The 23959-nt window shown below is 40.8% G+C and overlaps 1 protein-coding gene across 3 annotated transcripts in view; it reads right to left on the bottom strand.

The window, feature by feature from the left end:
• Nucleotides 1-23959, bottom strand: part of COMMD1 (copper metabolism domain containing 1) — a 116959-nt gene that overhangs the window by 833 nt on the left and 92167 nt on the right. The window contains exon 4 of one of the 3 annotated variants that reach the window (XM_075203878.1): nt 2810-2878. The exons of the other annotated variants lie outside the window; for them this stretch is intronic. Within the exon in view, the coding sequence (XP_075059979.1) occupies nt 2858-2878 (21 nt within the window). The 3' untranslated portion in view covers nt 2810-2857. The remainder of the gene's footprint in view (nt 1-2809; nt 2879-23959) is intronic. 3 annotated transcript variants of the gene reach the window in all.

Here is a 23959-nt window from a genome sequence, read left to right as displayed (position 1 = left end):
TAAACTGGATTGCTACTGTGGATTGAATTTATTAATGTCATAGTCAATGTTAATTGATAATTGAGTCTGCTACTTTCCCTCTGTATTTATACCCCTGTACCATTCAGCCCCTTTTCCTTTTTTTGTACCCCTAAGTTCTTTAAAAATAAATAAAACTAATAACCAAAATAATACATGCACTTGTCTGTAAGAGGTCCCACGGTAGCTTAGTACATTTTTGCAAAAAGCTTCATCAAGAAGATCAAATGACATTCAAAACAAATCCAATATAATGTTATTGAAAAACAATAAATCAGGGAAGTCTTTTAATATACCACAGAACGCCATAATAATGTCAAGTCCATAGTAATGCAAGGAAGAGAATGTGTTACAACTGTAAATATGTATAGAACAGGAGGTTCTCCAAACCTGAGCATCCATGTGAGGAGGACACTTGTTAAGAGAAGCCACCAGGCAACACTGACAGAGTCACAGTCCTCTATGGCAGAGGTGAAAGAAACTGCCCAACAAAAACGGACCCTTCATAAATCTAGGTTTTGTGGAAGGGTGGCAAAAAAGAAAACCACAGTGTAGAAAGCATGTGGAAACCCACATAAATGTGAAGAAAGATTCTGACGGAGACCGAGAATAAACTTTCTGCCTCACTGCTGGGCACAAACCTGACACTGCACTTCATTCAAACAAAGCTGTTCTTAACGTGGTGCATGGTGGTGGGACCAAGATGCTCCTGGGCATACGGGACTGAAAACTTGTCAAAGTAGAGGACAAATATAGACAAATCTGGGGGAAAACTTGCTGCAGCCAGCTAGAGACCTACAAGAATTTTAAGGCCGTCACATAACTATATCAACATACAAATCTGCAACAGACTTGGTTACTATCTTAGTTGTTATAAAAAATATTCACTTCCTTCATAACTCTGTAATGTTAAATGACGAAAAAAAATCATGATTTTTCTTAACTACAAATAAAACACAGACAATAATATTATATATAAAAAAAAAATCATTGGTCTGTTTATCTGTCCAGTTATGCACTCGAACACCCCTGCACCGATTGGGATGAAACTAACGCAGGGTAGTCCAGTTGGATCCTAACCAAGTTTTAGGGGGGTTATCGTCCCCGGTCAGACTCTCGCTGGTGTACGCTGGGCAGAACTTTGACACACTGAGCCTGTTCTGGGCCTTCGACATTATGGGTTTGGATGACATCTTCGCTGCTAATTATTTTTACAATGTTGACAAATTCATAACTTGCCAGATTTAAACCTGGGCAATGCTGGGTACTTCAGCTAGTTGATCATAATAATTCACCCTTTCCACCTACATAAACCCAATTGCAATCAGTTATTTTCAGAGGTTACATAATTGAATCATTGTAGGTTGGTCAGAACTGCAAAATATTGGCATTTCCAGGGACAAATCTATAAAACCTGGGACTGTCCCTGGAAGTTAGGGATCAGCATTCTCCAGCACAGAGCAGTGACGTGAGGTGGGAGGATTAGGGTATTAAATGCACGTCTACATGAAACAATGCTCATACATTTAACTTGTTTTTAACAGTGGATTTACTTTCTCAACTAGAAAAATAAATATTAAACTACACTGTTCCAAGGTTCACTGTGATGGCATTCTTGTCTACCCTTGTAAATCTGAGAAATATTGATATCTTGCTTTCAGGGAATTATTTAACTTGCCTTAATCAAATGCGCTTATAACACTAGTAAAATACATATAAACAGGTATGACACTAGAGAAAATTGTTTCTAAAGTCCCTGTACCCACCACCGCTGCTAGTACCATATGAAAGTAATCTGGATATTGGAAAGCATCTTGTTCTATTCTATATGTCTTTACCATGGCTAAATGCATTGTGGAAGCCTACAGTATGCTATAATCACTAGTGTGAATGCTACCAACAAGTGCCTTTCAAACGTTTGCATTTGACATACATGTTCATTAGCGTCAGCACGGTGGCCTAGTGGTTAGCACTTCTGCCTCACAGCACTGGGGTCATGAGTTCGATTCCCGACCATGGTCGTGGAGTTTGTATGTTCTCCCCGTGTTTGCGTGGGTTTCCTCCGGGTGCTCTGGTTTTCTCCCACAATCCAAAAACATACTAGTAGGTTAAATGGCTGCTATCAAAATTGACCCTAGTCTCTCTTTCTGTGTGTGTGTGTGTGTGTGTGTGTGTGTGTGCTAGGGAATTTAGATTGTAAGCTCCAATGGGGCAGGGACCGATGTGAATGAGTTCGCTGTACAGCGCTGCGGAATTAGTGGCGCTATATAAATTGATGATGATGATGATGGTTAGCGTCAAAAAATGCTAATAGATCCCCCAATGGGTACCTGCCCTAAGGCAGGTGTTTCAGCTCTTTTAATATCTAGTCTGTTCCATTGTGTTCTCTACAGAATGCACATGAATGTATAATCATCATTTGTGGAAAGTCCACATTGTACTGGGTCTAGGGTGACACAGGAGAAGCAGTACTCTAATCATTTACAAAGATAAAGAATGATGTGTAAAGTGAGCAAAGTTTTACTTAGGTACAACAAACGTTCACCTACCATCATTCATTTGTTTATATACAAAAGGGATGTAGTAGACACAAATAGTGGCTTAGCATAGCAAAAAAATGCAAACAACAACTGCTGTATGGAGATTTGTTTACGGTCATGCAATGTACACATCAACAAATAAACAAAAAATTAATAAAATCAACCCACTTTCCCCCAGTATGTTTCTAAGATGGGCAAGACAGCAAGACATGCTGGGAGTCCAAAACAGCAGAAGAGCATAGGTTGCCTACCTCTACTGTACTGCTTGGCCTGTGTAATAATTTTTTTCCCCAATCTATTCAGTGAAAGCCAGTCCTGTGCTTTAAAACAACAAAAAATCCATCTTTAGCTGTATACTTATACTTGTATATTTATTCCTATGGACATGTAAAATGATCATTGCTTTGTGTCTACTATACTGTCAAAATCCCTGGCTGATAAAGAGGTTAGCTCAGATAACATTGGGTCAAGACATGAAAACTCAAGGCATCATTTATCCAATGTAAATTCTATTGGTGGTGGCAAGTGCAATTTATCATCTTGTCTGCTACATAATTTTATTAGTGCTTCTTACATCCAGTGAATCTATTTATAGAACACTAACATATTGCACAGATCTGCACAAGACAATGAGTCTGCCGTGACAATGTTTTAGAAGAGGGCTGAATAACTCCAGGTCTTAGAAGACTTGTAGTTGGGCACATTTTAGATAGACTAGCTTCAGCATATGTGTCAATCAATAAACTGTATCTTGTATTGACGGCTGCACTTTTATGGTTTATTTGAATAAACGATTGTATATGCAGAAGCTGATGTCACTGGCCTTATAACTGGCCTACAGCCTCATAATCTGATATGGTCACACTACTCATTGGTGAGTTCTAATATTGCAATTAATGACAACAAGGTGTGCAATATCTAATATACAGATGTATGCAAAAGTTTGGGTACCTCTGGTCCAATTAAATGTTTTATTAAATCTCTCAGTAATGCTATTATTTGTGTTCTGGTCACCAGCAGCAGGGACTCTGTAACAATCTGCTCCTTCTGAGTAAGATAGAGGAGCGCTGGTAAGTGTCATTGTGTCATTATTAACTGTAAGAGAACAAGAGTAGGAAAGGAGTGGGGGCCTGGAGAGTACAGTCACCCTGCACAACACTAGGAGATGCCTTGGGGACACAGTGATAGGGATCACAGTGACAGGGTGTGTAAGGATGGGAAGGGGAGTGATTGCACTAAAGGACGTGTAGGTCATGTTGAGAGGCACAGTGACGGTATGTGGGGGACACAACAGCATCAGTGAGAACATGTGGGGGACACATCATCATCAGTGACATGTGGGGGACACAACAACATCAGTGACGACATGTGGGGGATACAACAACATCAGTGACGACATGTGGGGGACACAACATCAATAATGGAATGTAAGGTTCAAAGTAATAGCATATGGGGGGCATAGGGGCACCATTTGGCATATGGAGGACATAGTGAGTGAAGATACGTAAGGGTATAATGTGGCATGTGGAACTATAGTAATAGCACAGTGTGGCATCTGGGTGAATTGATGTTAGAGAGGCCCAGAACCAGCGATGGCAACTGGGGAGTAGTGTTAGTGATCACATGAGGGCACAATGATTACATGCAGGCCCCAGCGAGTGGACCCTCTTACCTTCTGTTTTATTGTTTGTTCCTGTGTTAGTCATGATGATGTTTCTTATTGTTCTTCATAGTTGTACAGTGATGCAGAATATGCTGCTGTTACATAAATCAATGCTATGATGATGTGTGGGTAGACTAATGGCAGCCTGTGAACAAGATTATGTGTGTGTTTTGGCTGGGTTTATAATAGGGATGTGCACCGGCGACTTTTGAGGTCTCGTGTTTTGTGTTTTGGATCCGGATTTTCGTTATTTTTGGGGTTCGGATTTGTCTCGCAAAACACTTGACGAAAGGTCTTGGTTCGGATTTAAGGTTTTGGATTCGGATTTTTTTTGAAAAAAACATAAAAAGTTTAAAAATCAAGTTTTTGGGCTTATTTTCACTCCTAGGCTATTATTAACCTCAATAACATTCAATAACAAGCATTTCCACTAATTTACAGTGTATTCTGAACACCTCACAATATAGTTATTAGTCCAAAACGTTGCAACAAGGTATCTTTCTGGACTGCGTAGAGGAGTGGGTCACCACAATATATATTAAAAACCCTGAACTTTTATGATTCGCACCAATAAATGTACCTGGACTGCGTAGAGGAGTGGGTCACCACAATATATATTAAAAACCCTGAACTTTTATGAATCGCACCAATAAATGTACCTGGACTGCGTAGAGGAGTGGGTCACCACAATATATATTAAAAACCCTGAACTTTTATGATTCGCACCAATAAATGTACCTGGACTGCGTAGAGGAGTGGGTCACCACAATATATATAATAAGAAAACCATCAACTTTTATGATTCGCACCAATAAATGTACCTGGACTGCGTAGAGGAGTGGGTCACCACAATATATATTAAAAACCCTGAACTTTTATGATTCGCACCAATAAATGTACCTGGACTGCGTAGAGGAGTGGGTCACCACAATATATATTAAAAACCCTGAACTTTTATGATTCGCACCAATAAATGTACCTGGACTGCGTAGAGGAGTGGGTCACCACAATATATATTAAAAACCCTGAACTTTTATGAATCGCACCAATAAATGTACCTGGACTGCGTAGAGGAGTGGGTCACCACAATATATATTAAAAACCCTGAACTTTTATGATTCGCACCAATAAATGTACCTGGACTGCGTAGAGGAGTGGGTCACCACAATATATATTAAAAACCCTGAACTTTTATGATTCGCACCAATAAATGTACCTGGACTGCGTAGAGGAGTGGGTCACCACAATATATATAATAAGAAAACCATCAACTTTTATGAATCGCACCAATAAATGTACCTGGACTGCGTAGAGGAGTGGGTCACCACAATATATTAAAAACCCTGAACTTTTATGAATCGCACCAATAAATGTACCTGGACTGCGTAGAGGAGTGGGTCACCACAATATATATAATAAGAAAACCATCAACTTTTATGAATCGCACCAATAAATGTACCTGGACTGCGTAGAGGAGTGGGTCACCACAATATATTAAAAACCCTGAACTTTTATGAATCGCACCAATAAATGTACCTGGACTGCGTAGAGGAGTGGGTCACCACAATATATATAATAAGAAAACCATCAACTTGTTTGATTCGCACCAATAAATGTACCTGGACTGCGTAGAGGAGTGGGTCACCACAATATATTAAAAACCCTGAACTTTTATGAATCGCACCAATAAATGTACCTGGACTGCCTAGAGGAGTGGGCACTGGGCACCACAATAAAATATATAAAAAACCTTCAACAGGTCTGCATTACACTACACATACGGCTGCTCCTCCATCCTCTCCATCATATACATGTTGGAGTTTTAGCGTGTGACAACCTCTTGTTTTTGATAATGTCAGTGCATTTTGAATATTTTTCAATTTGCCCCACACCACTGAATGTACTTTATCTATGATACGCATCTATCTATCTTGACTGCGTAGTGTGGTGGCCCCGGTACACAATTTGGTACCGAGGCCACAATATAATTAAAAAACCCTCCACTTGTCAGAATTCCACCAAACAAGTATCTGGACTGCGTAGTGGGGTGGCCCCGGTACCCAATTTGATACCGGGGCCACAATAAAATAAATACACCCTCCACGTGTCAGAATTCCACCAAACAAGTATCTGGACTGCGTAGTGGGGTGGCCCCGGTACCCAATTTGATACCGGGGCCACAATACCTCCTCCAAACATGGTACAGACAATTCGTCATTGAGATCCCATCAAGTATGTTAAAGACAGACAGGGTCCAAGTGTTATTGGTTGACTTTGTAAACCAAAAAACTGTCCCTGTTGCACATAGTCGTGCAATGAAGACTGACTTTTTCATTTAAAGGCACCATCTTTCAAGTGTAGTGTTTGTAAGTCTAAGTCATATTATACTTTTGGTAAAATTGGTTTATTTTGTTCCTCTTTATGGTAACTACTAATAGAATTAAAGTATTAAATAGAAGCGGCAGTTCCTCTTTATGGTAATTAGTAATAGAATTAAAGTATTAAATAGAATTAAAGTATGAAATAGAATTAAAGTATTAAATAGAATTAAAGTATGAAATAGAGTGGTATAGAGTTGTAGTGTGGTATAGATAGAGTGGTCCCCACAATATAATAATAAAACCCTCAACTGGTCTGAATTCCACCAAACAAGTATCTGGACTGCGTAGTGTGGTGGCCCCGGTACACAATTTGGTACCGAGGCCACAATATAATTAAAAAATTGGGCATCAACTGTCACCGTTGTTTAATATCTGATACACCTAAATATGGACTGCACAGTGGAGTGGCCCCGGTAGTAAATTTGGTGCCGGGGCCACAATACCTCCTCCAACTTCCAAGTGTAGTGTTTATAAAGACAGACAGCGTCGAAGTGTTATTAGTTGACTTTCTTAACCCTAAAATTGTCCCTGTTGCAAATATTCGTGCAATGGACAGTTACTTTTTTATTGAAAGACTCAAGCTTTCAAGTGTAGTGTTTATAAAATATAAACAACAATACAGTAGTTTTAGAGCACGTCAATACCTCTTGTTTTAAATTATGACACGGCATTTTACTTTTGGTTTAATTTCTTGAATTTTTTAAAATTTGGTTTTACTTTTTGAACATGGCAAACGACTGTTGATTGGTCATATAATGCCAAAAAAAAAGTTCCAAGATGGAATTGTCCTTGGGCCCTCACACCCACCCTTATGTTGTTGAAATAGGACATGCACACTTTAACAAACCAATCATTTCAGCGACAGGGCCTACCAAACAACTTTGGCTGAAATGATTGGTTTGTTTGGGCCCCCACACCAAAAAAGCTATTCATCTCTCCCTGTACAGACTAAACAGGCTCTACTGAGGCAAGATGTCGTCCTCATCCTCAACCTCTGATTCCTCTCCCCCTACAGTGTGTACTTCCTCCTCATCACACATTATCAATTCGTCCCCGCTGGACTCCACAACCACAGGTCCCTCTGTAGTATCTGGAGGGCAGTGCTGTACTTCATTGAGGAATTGATTATTCATTTTTATAAACATCATTTTTTCAACGTTGTGAGGAAGCAACCTCCTTCGCCGCTCACTGACCAGGTTCCCCGCTGCACTAAAAACTCTTTCCGAGTACACACTGGAGGGGGGACAACTCAGGTAAAATAGAGCCAGTTTGTACAGGGGCTTCCAAACTGCCTTTTTTTCCTGCCAGTAACAATATGGACTGTCTGACATGTCTACTTGGATGGTGTCAGCAAAGTAATCATCCACAATTTTTTCTATTGTGACAGCATCCAATGCAGCGAGAGTAGACATGTCTGCAATGGTTGGCAGGTCCTTCAGTCCGGACCAGATGTTATCAGCATCCCCGCCAGTGCCTCTTTTGGGAAAACTGAGCTTTTTCCTCGCAGCCATAGATGTGGAAGAAAATGAGGGTGGAGCTGTTGGCATGTCACGGTCCTCTTCAGAGGACAATCTCCTGACCAGCAGGTCTTTGCACCGCTGTAGACTTGTGTCCGCCGGAAACAGAGACACAACATATGCTTTAAACCGAGGATCGAGCACGGTGGCCAGAATGTATTCCTCTGACTTTAAAAGAGTGACCACCCTCGGATCCTGGCAAAGCGTACGAAGGGCTACATCCACAAGAGCTACATGCTTGGTGTAATCGCAATGGCTTACCAGCTCCTCCCTCACTTTCTCCAGCTGCTTCTGCAACAGCCTGATCAGGGGAATGACCTGACTCAAGCTGGCAGTGTCGGAACTGACTTCTCGTGTGGCAAGTTCAAATGGCTGCAGAACCTTGCACAACACGGAAATCAGTCTCCACTGCGCTTGACTGAGGCGCATCCCCACTCCTTTGCCTATGTCGTAGGTGGCTGTGTAGGCCTGAATGGCCTTTTGCTGCTCCTCCATCCTCTGCAGCATATAGAGGGTGGAGTTCCAGCGCGTCACAACCTCTTGTTTGAGGTGATGGCAGGGCAGGTTCATGCTTTTTTGATGTGCCTCTAGTCTGCGGTAGGCACTGGCTGAATGCCGAAAGTGTCCAGCAATTTTGCGCGCCACCGCAAGCATCTCCTGCACACCCCTGTCACTCTTGAGGTAATGCTGCACCACCAAATTAATGGTGTGGGCAAAACATGGGACGTGCTGGAAATTGCCCATATTTAATGCCCGCACAATGTTACTGGCATTGTCTGACACCACAAATCCCCATGAGAGTCTAAGTGGGGTAAGTCACTGGGAGATAATTTCCCTCAGTTTCTCTAATATGTTGTCAGCGTTGTGCCTCTTATTAAAGCCTGTAATACACAATGTTGCCTGCCTTTGCATGAGCAGCCATTTTGTAGATGCTGCTACTGATGCAGCTGTTGCTGCGGAAGGGGATGCATCTACCCAGTGGGCTGTCACAGTCATATAGTCCTTCGTTTGCCCAGAACCACTTGTCCACATGTCCGTGGTTAAGTGGACAGTGGGTACAACCGCATTTTTAAGAGCACTGAGGACACTTGATCGTACTTCTCTGTACATTTTTGGCATCGCCTGCCTAGTGAAGTGGAATCTCGAGGGGATTTGGTACCGGGGACACAATACCTCCATCAACCCTCTAAATCCCACTCCACTGATGGCGGACACCGGGCGCACGTCTAACACCAACATTGCAGTTACAGCCGCAGTTATACGCTTTGCAATAGGGTGACTACTATCGTATTTTGTGGTCATGGCAAACGACTGTTGGACGGTCAATTGTTTTGTGAAAGACTTAGCGGTCTTACGACTTCCCCTCTGGGAAGATGACCGACTAACAGCAGCAACAGCAGCAGTGGCAGTAGTAGGCGTACCGCTGCAGGATTCCTCGGATGAATCCCGTATTGAGGAGGACTCAGTCTGGCTGCTGACTTGGGCTGCAGGACTGAATCTGATGGAGATTGTGGAGGAAGTTGACGAGGAGGGTGTTGCTGGTGTGTATCCAACTGGACCACGGGATTTAGGTGTCCCTGTACCGATGAGGGTCCTAGCCCCAGTTCCTGAACTAACCACTGAACTATGAAGGTTATTCAGGTGACATATAAGGGAGGATGTTCCTAGGTGGGCAAGATCCTTACCCCTGCTTATTTGAGCTTTACATAAGCTACATATGGTCATACATTGGTTGTCTGGATTTGGATAAAAATAACTCCAGACCGAAGAGGTGCATTTTTTGGTCTTCTGACCAGGCATGACAATGGGCTTTTTCATCCCATGGACATCAGCTGTTTCCCCCCCTGGTGCCTCATTTACAATAACCACATCACCATCCTCATCATCAAGTTCCTCCACAGCGCCAGCTACATCATCAATAGCCTCCTCCCGAGCCACCTCTTCCCGTACAGTGATGGGAAGGTCAGGCTTGACAACCACCAACATCCTTGGACTCGCCTTGTGGATTTGTGATAATTTCTCTTTAGAAGGCAGAGTTGTTTGCTGTTTTGTTGCTGACAGCATAACTCTCTTCAATTTTTTGTAGGGGGGGGGAGGAGGAGGAGGGCTAAGATCCGTGGGTGAAGCTGAACCACTAGTCATGAACACGGGCCAGGGCCTAAGCCGTTCCTTGCCACTCCGTGTCGTAAATGGCATATTGGCAACTTTACGTTTCTCCTCAGATGATTTTAAGTTTCTCTTTTTGCTACTTTTTCTTAACTTGGGCTTTTTGGATTTTACATGCCCGGTACTACGAGATTGGGCATCGGGCTTGGAAGACGACGTTGATGGCATTTCATCGTCTATGTCATGACTAGTGGCAGCAGCTTCAGCATTAGGAGGAAGTGGGTCTTGATCTTTCCCTACTTTATCCTCCAAATTTTTGGTCTCCATTATATGTAGCACAAGATACTGCAGAATGTGTGAACTTGGTAATATTGCAGTACCAATGGACTTATACTGCTGTATTGGTTTTGCAAATTTGGTTATAATTATTGTATATTTTTTTTTTTTAAAATTTTTATTTTTTTTTTACTTTTTTTTTATTTTTAAAAAACTTGGGAATAGTGGGGAAATAACTATGCCCTTAGAAGCACAGAGCACAGGACACAGCACCACTGGACTGAACAGGACACGGCACAGGACCCAGCAGCACTAACGGAACTCAGCAGGACAGAGCACAGGACACAGCACCACTGGACTGATACTGCAGAATGTGTGAACTTTGTAATATTGCAGTACCAATGGACTTATACTGCTGGATTGGTTTTGCAAATTTGGTTATAATTATTATATATTTTTTTTTTTTTTTTTAATTTTTTATTTTTTTTTATTTTTTAAAAACTTGGGAATAATGGGGAAATAACTATGCCCTTAGAAGCACAGAGCACAGGACACAGCACCACTGGACTGAACAGGACACGGCACAGGACCCAGCAGCACTACGGAACTCAGCAGGACAGAGCACAGGACACAGCACCACTGGACTGATACTGCAGAATGTGTAAACTTTGTAATATTGCAGTACCACTGGACTTTTACTGCTGAATGTGTGAACTTGGTAATATTGCAGTACCAATGGGCTTATACTGCAGGATTGGTTGTGCAAATTTTGTGGTAATTAAAAAAAATTAAAGTAGTTTTTGGTATTTTTTTAAAAAACTTTTTTTTATTTTTTTAAACACAGGGGAATATTGGGGAAATAACTATGCCCTTAGAAGCACAGAGCACAGGACACAGCACCACTGGACTGAACAGGACACGGCACAGGACCCAGCAGCACTACGGAACTCAGCAGGACAGAGCACAGGACACAGCACCACTGGACTGATACTGCAGAATGTGTGAACTTTGTAATATTGCAGTACCAATGGACTTATACTGCTGGATTGGTTTTGCAAATTTGGTTATAATTATTATATATTTTTTTTTTTTTTTAATTTTTAATTTTTTTTTATTTTTTAAAAACTTGGGAATAATGGGGAAATAACTATGCCCTTAGAAGCACAGAGCACAGGACACAGCACCACTGGACTGAACAGGACACGGCACAGGACCCAGCAGCACTACGGAACTCAGCAGGACAGAGCACAGGACACAGCACCACTGGACTGATACTGCAGAATGTGTAAACTTTGTAATATTGCAGTACCACTGGACTTTTACTGCTGAATGTGTGAACTTGGTAATATTGCAGTACCAATGGGCTTATACTGCAGGATTGGTTGTGCAAATTTTGTGGTAATTAAAAAAAATTAAAGTAGTTTTTGGTATTTTTTTAAAAAACTTTTTTTTATTTTTTTAAACACAAGGGAATATTGGGGAAATAACTATGCCCTTAGAAGCACAGAGCACAGGACACAGCACCACTGGACTGAACAGGACACAGCACAGGACCCAGCAGCACCACTGACCTCAGAAGGACAGAGCACAGCACACAGCACCACTGGACTGATACTGCAGAACACAGCACAGCACAGCACAGCACAGCACAGCACAGCACAGAACTAAACAGCACAGCACAGAACTAAACAGCACAGCACGAGATCTACCAGGACAGAGGACCACCTAACACACCCTCCCTCTACCCTGATCAATGCCCGAGTGAAGATGGCGGCGACTAGCGGGGAATTTATAGGATCCGAGTATCGCGAGATCCGACAACGGGATTATGAGTCAGAGCCTCAGTTTCACATTTGAATTTGGCGCCAATACCCGGATCTGTCTCGGATCCGACTCGGATCCGCAACGTTCGGGTGGGCTCGGATTTCATAAATCCGAGTGCGCTCATCCCTAGTTTATAACAGGTCTTTGAGGATCCTAGCGATTTCCCTGCTGCACATCCTCGACAGAGAAGAACCACATGCTGGCTATCTAGAAGCACATCTTGGAAGAGTGGGTGTTTGCAGCACTCTAACTTCTGTTCAGAGAGATACTGAATTGCCATGTCACACAGCAGGAACATTTCAACATTGCTGTAAATGTAGATACTAACATATACTTGCATATATCATATTAAAAATGTATTAAAAATGCAGGCTGTGTCAGTATTTAAGTGTTAACTGTACATGTTTAAGGAATGATAAAGTTGATAGAAACGTAATGCAGTGTTTTAAAATATTTCTTGCCTGTAGCTAGATTAACGCATTCATGAGTCTTTCCCACAGGTCTTGTTTCTATGTACCTCCTGTCCAACCATTAGGCAAGGGGTGGATCTGCTTTGGAGTTGTGTGCCAGCAAGTTGCACAGGAAATACTATCCACATTGAAAGGAGAACGGATGCAACTAAATACTACATCATCCATGAACTACTTACAGGAACAAAATATTGAGACGATTATTATATATAATGACAATTTGTGATTTTGTATGATGTGGTCTAAAACGGTCTAACTGGCCGCAAATTGCAGACTGTATAGGCCCAAACAGATGGCTAATTCCTATTAACACCTCCTAAGGAGCCTTCAGATGTGAGTCACGATGGATGATATGACTAGATATGATGTCATTGTCTGACTGCAGTCATAGTGCATCATCTGATCTAGAGCATCTATGCTCAGGTGTTGCCAAATCTTACATGCAAAGTTTTTATGCACCAACACACAGGAATTCCTGATTATTAGAAGAAATAGAAGACCCTAGATTTCCTTTTGTTTTTGCACCTTTGCCTACATGATATGAAGTACTACTCGATTATTAAAGTTACAAAAGGAGATTTGTTCTAGAGCAGTAACAATGTAACAGGAAATTCCAGGTCACCGTGTTATTTGTAGGGCGATGGAGTTGGGAAGGAAGCACTTAATATTAGGCCACGGAACTTAGGTGCCATATCTGGCAGAGCAGAGTTTAGAAGACTTCAGGGAAACTGCTGTGATGTGATAAGCCACCATTGCAGCTATTCTGAGGAATAAACAGTGCCAGTTATCTTCAGTGCAGGTCCAGGTGACATACAACTTCCAGCAAGGAACATTTCTCAGTTCTAGAACACATCTGTCACCCTGTAAGGTCACTATGGATTATACTACTGGATGGCAGTCCAAGAAGCTGTAGCAAAGAGCTGAATCCAGTGTCTGGCTGCTCCAGCCACCTACAATTGATTACAACGGAGTAATACCCCATTCATACTGCACCAAAATCCCAGGTTTTTGCCGGGGCAAGCCCAGACGACCCGGGTCGAGGTGCAGTATGATTGGTCCCAGATCTAACTCCCGGGTCATCAGCCCCAGGAATTAGACCTGGGTCTTTTGGTGGTGTAATTCCAGGGTCTGCCCCGGGAAGCCTGCACTATGAATGGTGTGACCCGGGTTTTTCAACCCGAATCTCACCAGACACAATGTTAAAGTAAAAAAAAACACATCACAAAAGGAGCCAATCAGATCTCCTCTTGTGATGTTGCCGTGGAGACACCGGGCAGACCCGTGTTCAGTATGAACGCAATCTACCCGGGAATTTGACTACGGAGGAGCCTCTGCTCCCCTCTGTCCCCCAACAATATCCCGGGTTCATATATCCAGGATATTGCCCGGGCAGCAGTATGAAAGCAGTATAAGGGACATATCAATAGGAGGGAATGGAGAGAGCAGACAATGAATACTGAAGGTGAGAGTGAAACTCCAGCTCAGTATGTATATATTGAATACGTCGTAGGGCTTGTATTCACGGGTGCTCTTACATACTATGGTTATGTAAGTTACAATAATATCTGCAGTTTTACTAAATGCCGCAAAGAGGAAAAATAGAACAAAACTTATCATCCATTATTTCAGAGTAATAAATCATGACTCACTAGCCAATGCCAGAACTGGCCATATTTGATCAGGAAAGTACCACAAATGTGCAAACCCCGCCCGTTCTGTCTACTGAAAATCTTGACACACTTGTGAAAATCTGGACTATGCTGTGTTCCTGGTCTATCTGGCATATACTAAAACTATTGTAAGTGGTTTTAATATTTTTACCTTTATTCAAGCTTCCTCGTACCAGGCGATTGTAAAAACCCATGTGAGTACCGGTACCTTAAATATGGATTTGCTAATGTTACCCGTTCCCAACAGACTAAGTTGCACTTTGTGTGTTGATAAATAACTCCCTACATGAGATGTGCCAACAAGAATACTTGTGTTCAGAAGAAGGAATGGAGACAAAGATCATCACAGCAAACATCTAATGAAGCATAGAAAGAGTCTTGACGCGTTTACGAGTACAGTATAGCAGTCACACATAGCGTATACTTTGGGGAATGTGAAATAAAAACATCTACTATACTGCAAAGAAAAAGTGTTTTGTGGTCCAATGTTACACAGGGAGTGGTCAATTTCTTAGAACATTTAGTTCCAGGTTTATAACACTGCATGAATAGAATACAGTCTATGTTGTGGGTATAACATTTTTTACAAGAATCTTACTTTTTAATTTATCATGGCCATCAGCTACAGCTGTTATAACGGAGTTTTATTTTCTCCAATCATGATCATCATTTATTTATATAGCGCCACTAATTTCGCAGCGCTGTACAGAGAACTCATTCACATCAGTCCCTGCCCCATTGGAGCTTACAGTCTAAATTCCCTAACACAGACACACAAACAGACAGACTAGGGTCAATTTGATAGCAGCCAATTAACCTACCAGTATGTGGGAGGAAACCGGAGCACCCGGAGGAAACCCACGCAAACACGGGGAGAACATACAAATTCCACACAGATAAGGCCATGGTCGGGAATCGAACTCATGACCCCAGTGCTGTGAGGCAGAAATGCTAACAACTAAGCCACTGTGCTGCTCAAAGGCAAATAAATTTGATCTGATTGGCCAATTTGACCATGTTTTATTTAGCCTGATTAACCAGATAGCTAAACACTGATCTGTCAGGGTGTAAAATCTGTTTGGCTGATGACTCCCATCGATGATGTAAAATATTTGGCTGAGGTGATCAGAGATGCAGAGGCTCAATGCACAGTATGATATGTGTGCTTGGCACAGTAGCTGAACACCTAGATCTATTCAATGTATCCATCTTACTGTATGTGGCCAACTTTACTTTTCACTGGGTCGCAGCAATAGGTACATGCTTTATCTTTACCTAACTTATAGGACCTGAGTCATTAAGGCAAAAAAGGACTAAATGTTCTCTGGGACAAACCATGTTACAATGCAAGGCCACTATCACATACTGAGCTCCATTCAGAGGGCTACAATACAAATAACAGCCCATTCCAATACTAATCACTGCCACCGGCTCTGCACAATCAAGAGAAAGCTCTGGGGATTGTCATTAGCAACCGGAAGACAGCACTCTACAATTGGCTATTAGCACCAGACACTGTACATTGGATTCCACATGAGTATAAAAGAAGGTGACGGTTAAAATTGACCAGGGCTTTGGAGCCCAAGATAGCCGAGGACCCAAACAATTGCCTCTCTCTGCTCTCTCAAAATGTCTTACTCCCTGGGCCAATATTTGCTAGCCAGCCCCTGTCTATAAGAATCTATCTAGACACTGTCAGGGTATTTTTGAACAATGTATTTTACCTTTATAGTTACTACATGAAAATTGAGGGTTTAGTGGTCCTTTATATATTGCTACAAATACATAAAAAAATAAACATTAATTGAAGGGGGTTTCCACTATAAATAATCCCTGTACTAAATTTCCTTCCTTAACAATAATAGTACTTTGGTGGTGGGTTCCTTTTCTTGGCTCTATTTATCAGGGCCCTGGCTCTCGCATATAGCTGGGACTCACTCTAGAACGCTTTTACTTAAAGACGCTGGGTTTTTTTGCCTTGCTACAGAAAGAGATCCTGATAAATGCAGTGAATAGTAGAGGTTCCAGGGGAGGGAACCACAGCAAAGTATTATTACTTGTAAGGGAAATAATTTATTTAAAGTTTAAACCACCTTTAAAATCACACCACTGTCAGTAATATTTCTGTAATGTGATTATAGAATCTAATATACTAATGTAATAAGGTTTCAACCTTACAGTTTAGAAGCTTCATTTGCCATCTTAAGCTATGATTATTAAAAAAAATTGATAGCAAAATTGATAGCAAAAAAAGTATTTTGCCAAAAAAGGTCCAATAAATATAAAAGTGGTAAGAAGTTCTCATGCAAGCTCGCATTGTGTTGGCAGATAGGTATGAAAACACACATTGTACACAAACACACACTGTACACAAACACACTTCACAATTAGGTTAATCAAGATGTTTGGAAAAGAATGACTGTGTGTGCCCATGGGATATTCTGAATATAAAGTCTTTGTAGATATAACAGTGGAGCCTTGTTCTGCTGATTACCAGTGTTTGGTTATGGCCATGCACAAAAAATCATAATCACTTGGCTCACATAATTTGGCTGTACCTCACCTATCACCCGTACATGTGAAGATTAAATGAAGGAAACAAAATAAATATGTAACAAAGTATTCTAATGAAATCTTGAGTAAAATAACAAGCTTGTTTTAAAATTTTTATTTTACTATAGAATATCAATAAAATGCTATGATAATGCTTTCACGTGTTGTTGGGAAGCTTTTAAGAGACTCCTTACTATTTACGTTCATTAACCAATTATACAGCACCCCCCCCCCCCCCCTCTAGAAGTTAGCCAGTTAAATATTATTTATTTCTAAATGATTCCCCCCCCAGGCTCTTTGTGGGTATTTCTCATGATTAAGTTGTGTTCCAGGTCTCCATAATCTGTGAGGCTGCAGAGTAAAGTGACCCAAGTCAGTACCACTGTTATTTCTCACAAGGTGCCGTATAGCTATACCAGGCGGCTCATTATAGCAGGGTAAGGCTGGAGGGCACTTTACAAAGGACGTTTTTACTGTCAAACTACAGGGAGTTACTTTATTTAAGAGACACCAGATAAGCAAAAAAGGTCTGTGCAAGATCACCAGCAATACAATTATTTTAATGACTAAAACAAAATATTATATTGTAATGAATGCATTCAAATCCTCTATTACCCTTGGAGCTGCATCCTTTTTTATACTCTTAACTCCTCATCCTTATCCATGTATCTAGACTGCAGAGAGTGAGCCAACATTGTCAATTTACCTGCCAAACGTATACAGCTGTGCTAAATCTTGATATATATATATGGGGTCAGGAGTTTGATTCTGGACCAGGTCCTTATGTGTGTGGAGTTTGTATGTTCTCTCTATGTTTGCGTGGGTTTCCTCCAAGTGCTCCGGTTTCCTCCCACAGTCCAAAAACATACTGGTAGGTTAATCGGCTTCTGACAAAATGAACATAGTATGTGTATGTGTGGTAGGGAATTTAGAGAGAGAGAAGGAGAATAAACCTGACGCGTTTTGTCAGAAGCCAGACTTTATACAACTATCCTTACAATTAACCAAACAACTAAATAAAAGTACATAAACAAGAGCTAATATGGATAAAGGGTTAATGTGGTAACAGGGAATTAAAATAAATTCCGTATTTTTGTAATTTCACATTGTTAATACTAGCATGCTCATTTCTCTTTCTACAGCAGCTAAAATCCCAATGAGGGCAGAGACAGGAGGGCATTCTATAGAGATCGTTAGCTTGTGACATCTTACCACTTTGTCTGCTAATACCGTGTCTTGTTTTATTACGGTGTTTGTCCAAAATTGTAAAGTACTCTGGAGCATGCTGCCTTGTATAGCTAACATGTTAATAATAAATAATGGTAACAGTTTGTTTCTGTAAACAAACGTTTACTGTGAAAACAGCAATCATATGACCAGAAACCACATCAATTGGCTCCCTGCTGTTGCATCGTGACCGTAGACTATCAAAGACAGTCTGTCATGGAGCTCTGACCAGCCGCACCCCATTGTAATGGCCCCAAATCCCTGCTGCCATCTATATTAAAGCACAGTCATGCCCAACATATACCTACAGTGTGTAGGTGCAAAGGGATTGAAGGCAAATCTAGTTTTTAAAGGCACACACTGACCGGAGCACTGACACTTCCCTGGTCTCTGGTGTCCCGCTCGTCTTCATGACGACCGGGACGTGACTTCCGGCCTCTTCGTCCCGGTAGCCTAATGCTTGTTACTCCCTGCCACCGCACCCGTCAAACAGCCGGGCGCGCGCGCGCAGGGCTGTTTAGTATCAGTCTTTTAGGCTGATTCCCCATGTATTGCAGCCACCTGGCTGAATATTATGAGCTGGGCACCTTGTGTCCTCATTGGCCACTAGCACTCCTATTCAATTAGACTACTCCCGGGGATACTTTCAGGGCTTTGCCCTGATTGGCTCTTAGTACTATTTAAGGCAGTGAGGACTGAGCCTCACTTCCGGTTATAGCGTTGTGTTCCAGTCTGCTACCTGCTTCTATGCTGTGTTGGTATTTAACCTTGGATTGCTTTCCCGTGTATGACCCCTGCCTGTTCCTGGACTCTGAACCTTTGCCTGTGACCCTGATCTTCTGCCTGCACCCAGACTCTGAACCTTTGCCTGTGACCCTGATCTTCTGCCTATACCCAGACTCTGAACCTTTGCCTGTGGCCCTGACCCAGCTTGTACCAGATTTCTTCACCTGCGCTCTGTTAGGCCAGTCAGACACTATCATCTCTGTATAGTCCGCAAATCTCTGGCCTATCCCTACTCCGTGTATTACCTTCTGTACCTGAGCACTACTATGTGACCATAAACTTGTACTACACTGAGTGCAAGTCCTGGGGGCATCCGAGTACCTGTGAGCATAACCAATCACTACGGGAAAGGCGGCTGCTATAGGTGAAGACCTCTTCTGCTAAGTTCTACAAGTTTATGCTGCACTGGTTGCTATAACACACACACGTGGCCATTGGTAAACATTTTGCAGAGGAGCAAAAGTTCATGTGAAGACGGGCTGTGGAAACAAAGAGCAATACAACTCCAATGCATTAAGAAATTAAAAAAATAAATACATTGAAATACTCTATGTAAAAAGAAAAACCAAAACTAATTAAACAGACATACTGTTGAAATGTTTCTACATCCTCAACAATGGATGTACTTAAGAGATTTCAGTTCAAATATAAATGTGAACAATAAATGCATGCATTAGCACTCTTCATGTGGGTAGCTCCCATGGATAAATACAGCATTACATATTTTCAAAGTAACAGTGTTAATACCATGAAATTGGAATTTACAGATTTTTCCCTCAAGCAATAATAGAGCTTCTCAACATAATGTACTTGAGAAATGTCATTCATTTAAGTAGACATGTTTGAAGAACATTTATGTAAATGGTTGCAGAAAACATTATGCTGCTAGAATTAATACTACTCAAAGGTTAGTGCATTAGTCTCCCGTCTGAGTAGCAAAGAGAAAACAAACCAATATGCAGCCAACAAACCTTCATCTTTCCAGCAGGCTTTTATCTTAAGTGGAATTTCATCAAACTACATTATGAATTACAATTCACCTCATGATTTTTTATCCTTTAAACACAAACATAGTTTTGATAATTATATTTCATGTAGTATAGATGGGATAATACCCCCAACATTAAAAGGATATTAGAAGTTACCACGGGTTTTTATACAGGTCACGGAAGTCTGAAGGTAATCTGATGACCTGATTCACAGCAAGAAGTGGGTGGGGTTATCACATCATGTGCCACCCACTTCCGTAAACACAAAGCGGCAGGGTTGTGATGACGATAGAGGAGTCAAAGTGTGATTCTACACCTTGGAAGTGGCCCTTGTTCTATCTTGTTTATTTTAATATTATTTATATATGATACACACACACGCTACATGGCCAAAAGTATGGGGATACCCCTTCTAGTTAGTGTGTTTGGCCATTTCAGCCACACCCATTGCTAACGGGTGCATAAAATTAAACATACAGCCGTGTAATCTTGGCAGTCAGACATTAGCAGTAGTGACTTTTAATGCTACACTGTCATATCATGCCACATTTCCAACAAGTCAGATCGTTAAATTACTGCTAGAGCTGCCCCAGTCAACTGTAATGAACGCGTAGGCCTTACAAGCTCACAGAATGGACAGCTATTTGCTCAAGCACTTAGCCAGTATAAATCATCTGTTCTCAGTTGAAACACTCACTAAAGAATGACAAAATGCTTCTGGAAGCAACATCAGCACAAGAACTGTTTGTTGGGGGTTCTATGGATTGGGTCTCTATGGCCGAGCATCCTCACACAAGCGTCAGATTACCATGCACAATGTCAATTGGAGAGGTGTAAAGCACACCAGCATTTAACTCTGGAGCAGTGGACGACAAATCACATTTCACCATCTTTCTGATGAATCTGGGTTTTGGTGGATGCCAGGAGAACTCTTCCCACCCAAATACATAATGCAACTGTAAAGTTGGTGAAGGAGGATTAATGGTCTGGGGCTGTTTCTCATGGTTTGGTTTGAGCCCTTAGTTCCAGTGTAAGGAAATCTTCTACAGCATACAGTGACATTCTAGAGAATTTTGTGGTTCCAATTTTGTGAAAACAGTTTGGGGAAGGCTCTTTCCAATTTCAGCATGACAATGCCCCCGGGTACAAAGCGTGGTCTATCAAAAAATAGTTTCCTGAGTTTGGTGTGGAAGAACTTGACTGGTCTACCTAGAGCACTGATCTTAACCACTTTAAAACACCTTTGGGTTGAACTGGATTGTCTACTGCGAGCCTGGATTTATAATCCAATATCAACGGCCAACCTCATGAATACTCTTGTGGCTGAATCTATGCAAATCCCCACAACCATGTTTAAAAATCTAGAAGAGTGGAGGCGGTTATAACGGCTAAAGGGGGACCCAACTCCATATTAATGAACATGGTTTTGGAATATGTTGAACAAGCACATATGCATAAGATTTTCAGGCGTCCACATACTTTTTGACACCTAGTGTGTACATTTAAATTTACATTTTATTGGTGTGAAACACGCCGACAGCACATGACTGAGTGCTATGAGGCACTCAACTGAAAATATTCTAATAATTAAATAAACAGAATAATTTTGAGAAGGTTCAAAAAACAAACTAAAACATAGCTATTTTGTTTATTTTCAATGAGTATACAGTTCAGATATAAAGAACATTCCATTTCTTTACACTGCTCTTAAGAGTTATCATGTTTCCTATAGATTCTAACGATACATACATTCAGGATACAGACACACTGATTGGGAATCACTGCCGAAAGTTACATCCAGACATGTTTCTCTGGGGGTATTTATGATGCACAAGAAAATATTCAATAATTTTTTAATGCTGTTACAAATACCCAATTGTTCCTAGTTGCGGCTAAACGCCTAAGACAAACATTCATGTGGACACAGGTAATGGGAGAAAATGAAGTTACTGAAGTGGCCATTGAGACTTGTGTATGCTCCTAAGTAAGAATTAATGACGACTACATAATTGTTATGTTTATATGGCATATTTTTTAGCATTATGTACATATTTAGTGTATTACATATATATAAAAAGGGCGAGTTTAATAATAGTTCAGTTTATCTTCCAGGAAGAATTATGTTTGCTGTTTATGCCTGTTCTTGTATACGCCAATTCCTCTTTCTGGTATTTTTCAAATTTTCTTTTCTTTCATGAAATCAAAATAGACTTATTGACGTTTTCCCAACACAAAACACTAATGTCCGATTAAAAAACAAAAAACAATGCTTTAAAAAAGTCTTTAATATTACAACTAAAAATCAGTTGTTAGTTGACTACATAAATAATCCTACCTCCTATTTTAAAACTAGGTGTAAGCACATTTAGCTGCAATATTTTGGTATGTCTTGACCAGCTTTGCACATTTAAACAATAAGGGGTATATTTACTCAACCTTCTAAAAAGAAAAGTGGAGATGTTGTCCATAGCAACCAATCACATTCTAGCTATCATATCTAGTACATTCTAGAAAATTATAACTAGAATCTGATTGGTTGCTATGAGCAACACCTTCTCTTTTTAGAAAGGTTTAAAGCTACCCCTAAATCTTTCACCCATTCTTCTTTGAAATAGAGTTTGAGTTCCTAGGTTGGATGGCGACTGTTGATGAACAGCAATTTTGAAATCATTCCAAAGATTGTGATTAAGATCTAAGCTTTCACTGGGCCACTATACAAGGACATTACTTTTTATTACATTTAAGCTGTTCCTAGGTGGCTTTTGCTGTATTATTTCAGTCATTGTCAAAAAGTTAAGTCTTGCTGTTATCAGACCATAGAATTTTCCTTCACTTGGAATTCAAGTCTCCAACATGCTTCCTTTGCAAATACTAGGTGATATTTCACGTAAGGTTTCTGCAACAATGGATTTGTTTTTGTCCCCCTCTCACTAAGAGGATTTGTGAGACTATTGTACTATGAACAGCTTCTCCCACCTCTGCCGTAGAAGACTGTGGCTATGTCAGAGTTACCACAAACCTCTTGGTGGCCACCTTAACAAGAGCACTTCTTACACGGAAGATCAGCATTGGAGGTTGGTCTGTTGTAGACACAGCTGTGCCATATTTTTTCTATTTCTTTTAATGGACTGGACAGCGCTTTGGCTGGATATTAAATGTCTGAAATCTTCTTATATCCTTCCCCTGATTGGTGCTTTAATTGTACACAGGCGAAACCCAACCAATTAAGTGACCTCTGAAGGCAAAAGACTGCACCAGGGGGGTGAATACTTGAACAATAAATAACCTGCTTATATTTGTAATTAATTAACAAAAAGCTTTAGGGTATTTATTTATCTGAAATAAAATATTTTCGTATGATAATAATTCACAAATAAATTAATTTGGACTCCAAGATGTAAAAAAATAAAATGTAAAAAACACCAAAAGGTGATTTTTTTTATATTGCCGCTGGATAGATGAGATTGTTTATAATATACTGTAAGGTTGGATCCGCTGTACTTGGCAAAGGGATGACTTTGCAGAGATATAGACTTCAATCTGCTAATGTACAAGAGAAGAGCTTTTCAGAGATCATCTCAATATTTGCAATCTACTGAAAGCTCACATGCTGCCATACGAGCTAAACACAATTATAACATCTCACTGACGAGACGTAATCTGCTGATAGATTGTCAGATCCAGTCAAGCAGGAAGATAGCAAAAACTGAAGGCTGATATTGTCTAATCTGGAAACTACAACATCTGTCCGACAATCATACAATATACCATTATTAATATTTTTATACAGCAAAGTGACCTATTTTCATTGTCTGAGAAATAGAGACAAGAAAATAAATCAAAATCCAAAGGTTTAAGAAAACTATTACGAGATGGCTGTTTCCTAGGGCAGTGACCTGTGTGTCATATTGATGTGCTGGTTCTGTCACAAGAATTGAG

Source organism: Mixophyes fleayi, chromosome 3 (assembly GCF_038048845.1).
Source record: "Mixophyes fleayi isolate aMixFle1 chromosome 3, aMixFle1.hap1, whole genome shotgun sequence".
NCBI classification, from domain to species: Eukaryota; Metazoa; Chordata; class Amphibia; order Anura; family Limnodynastidae; genus Mixophyes; species Mixophyes fleayi.
This window is presented reverse-complemented; position numbering and strand designations above follow the sequence as displayed.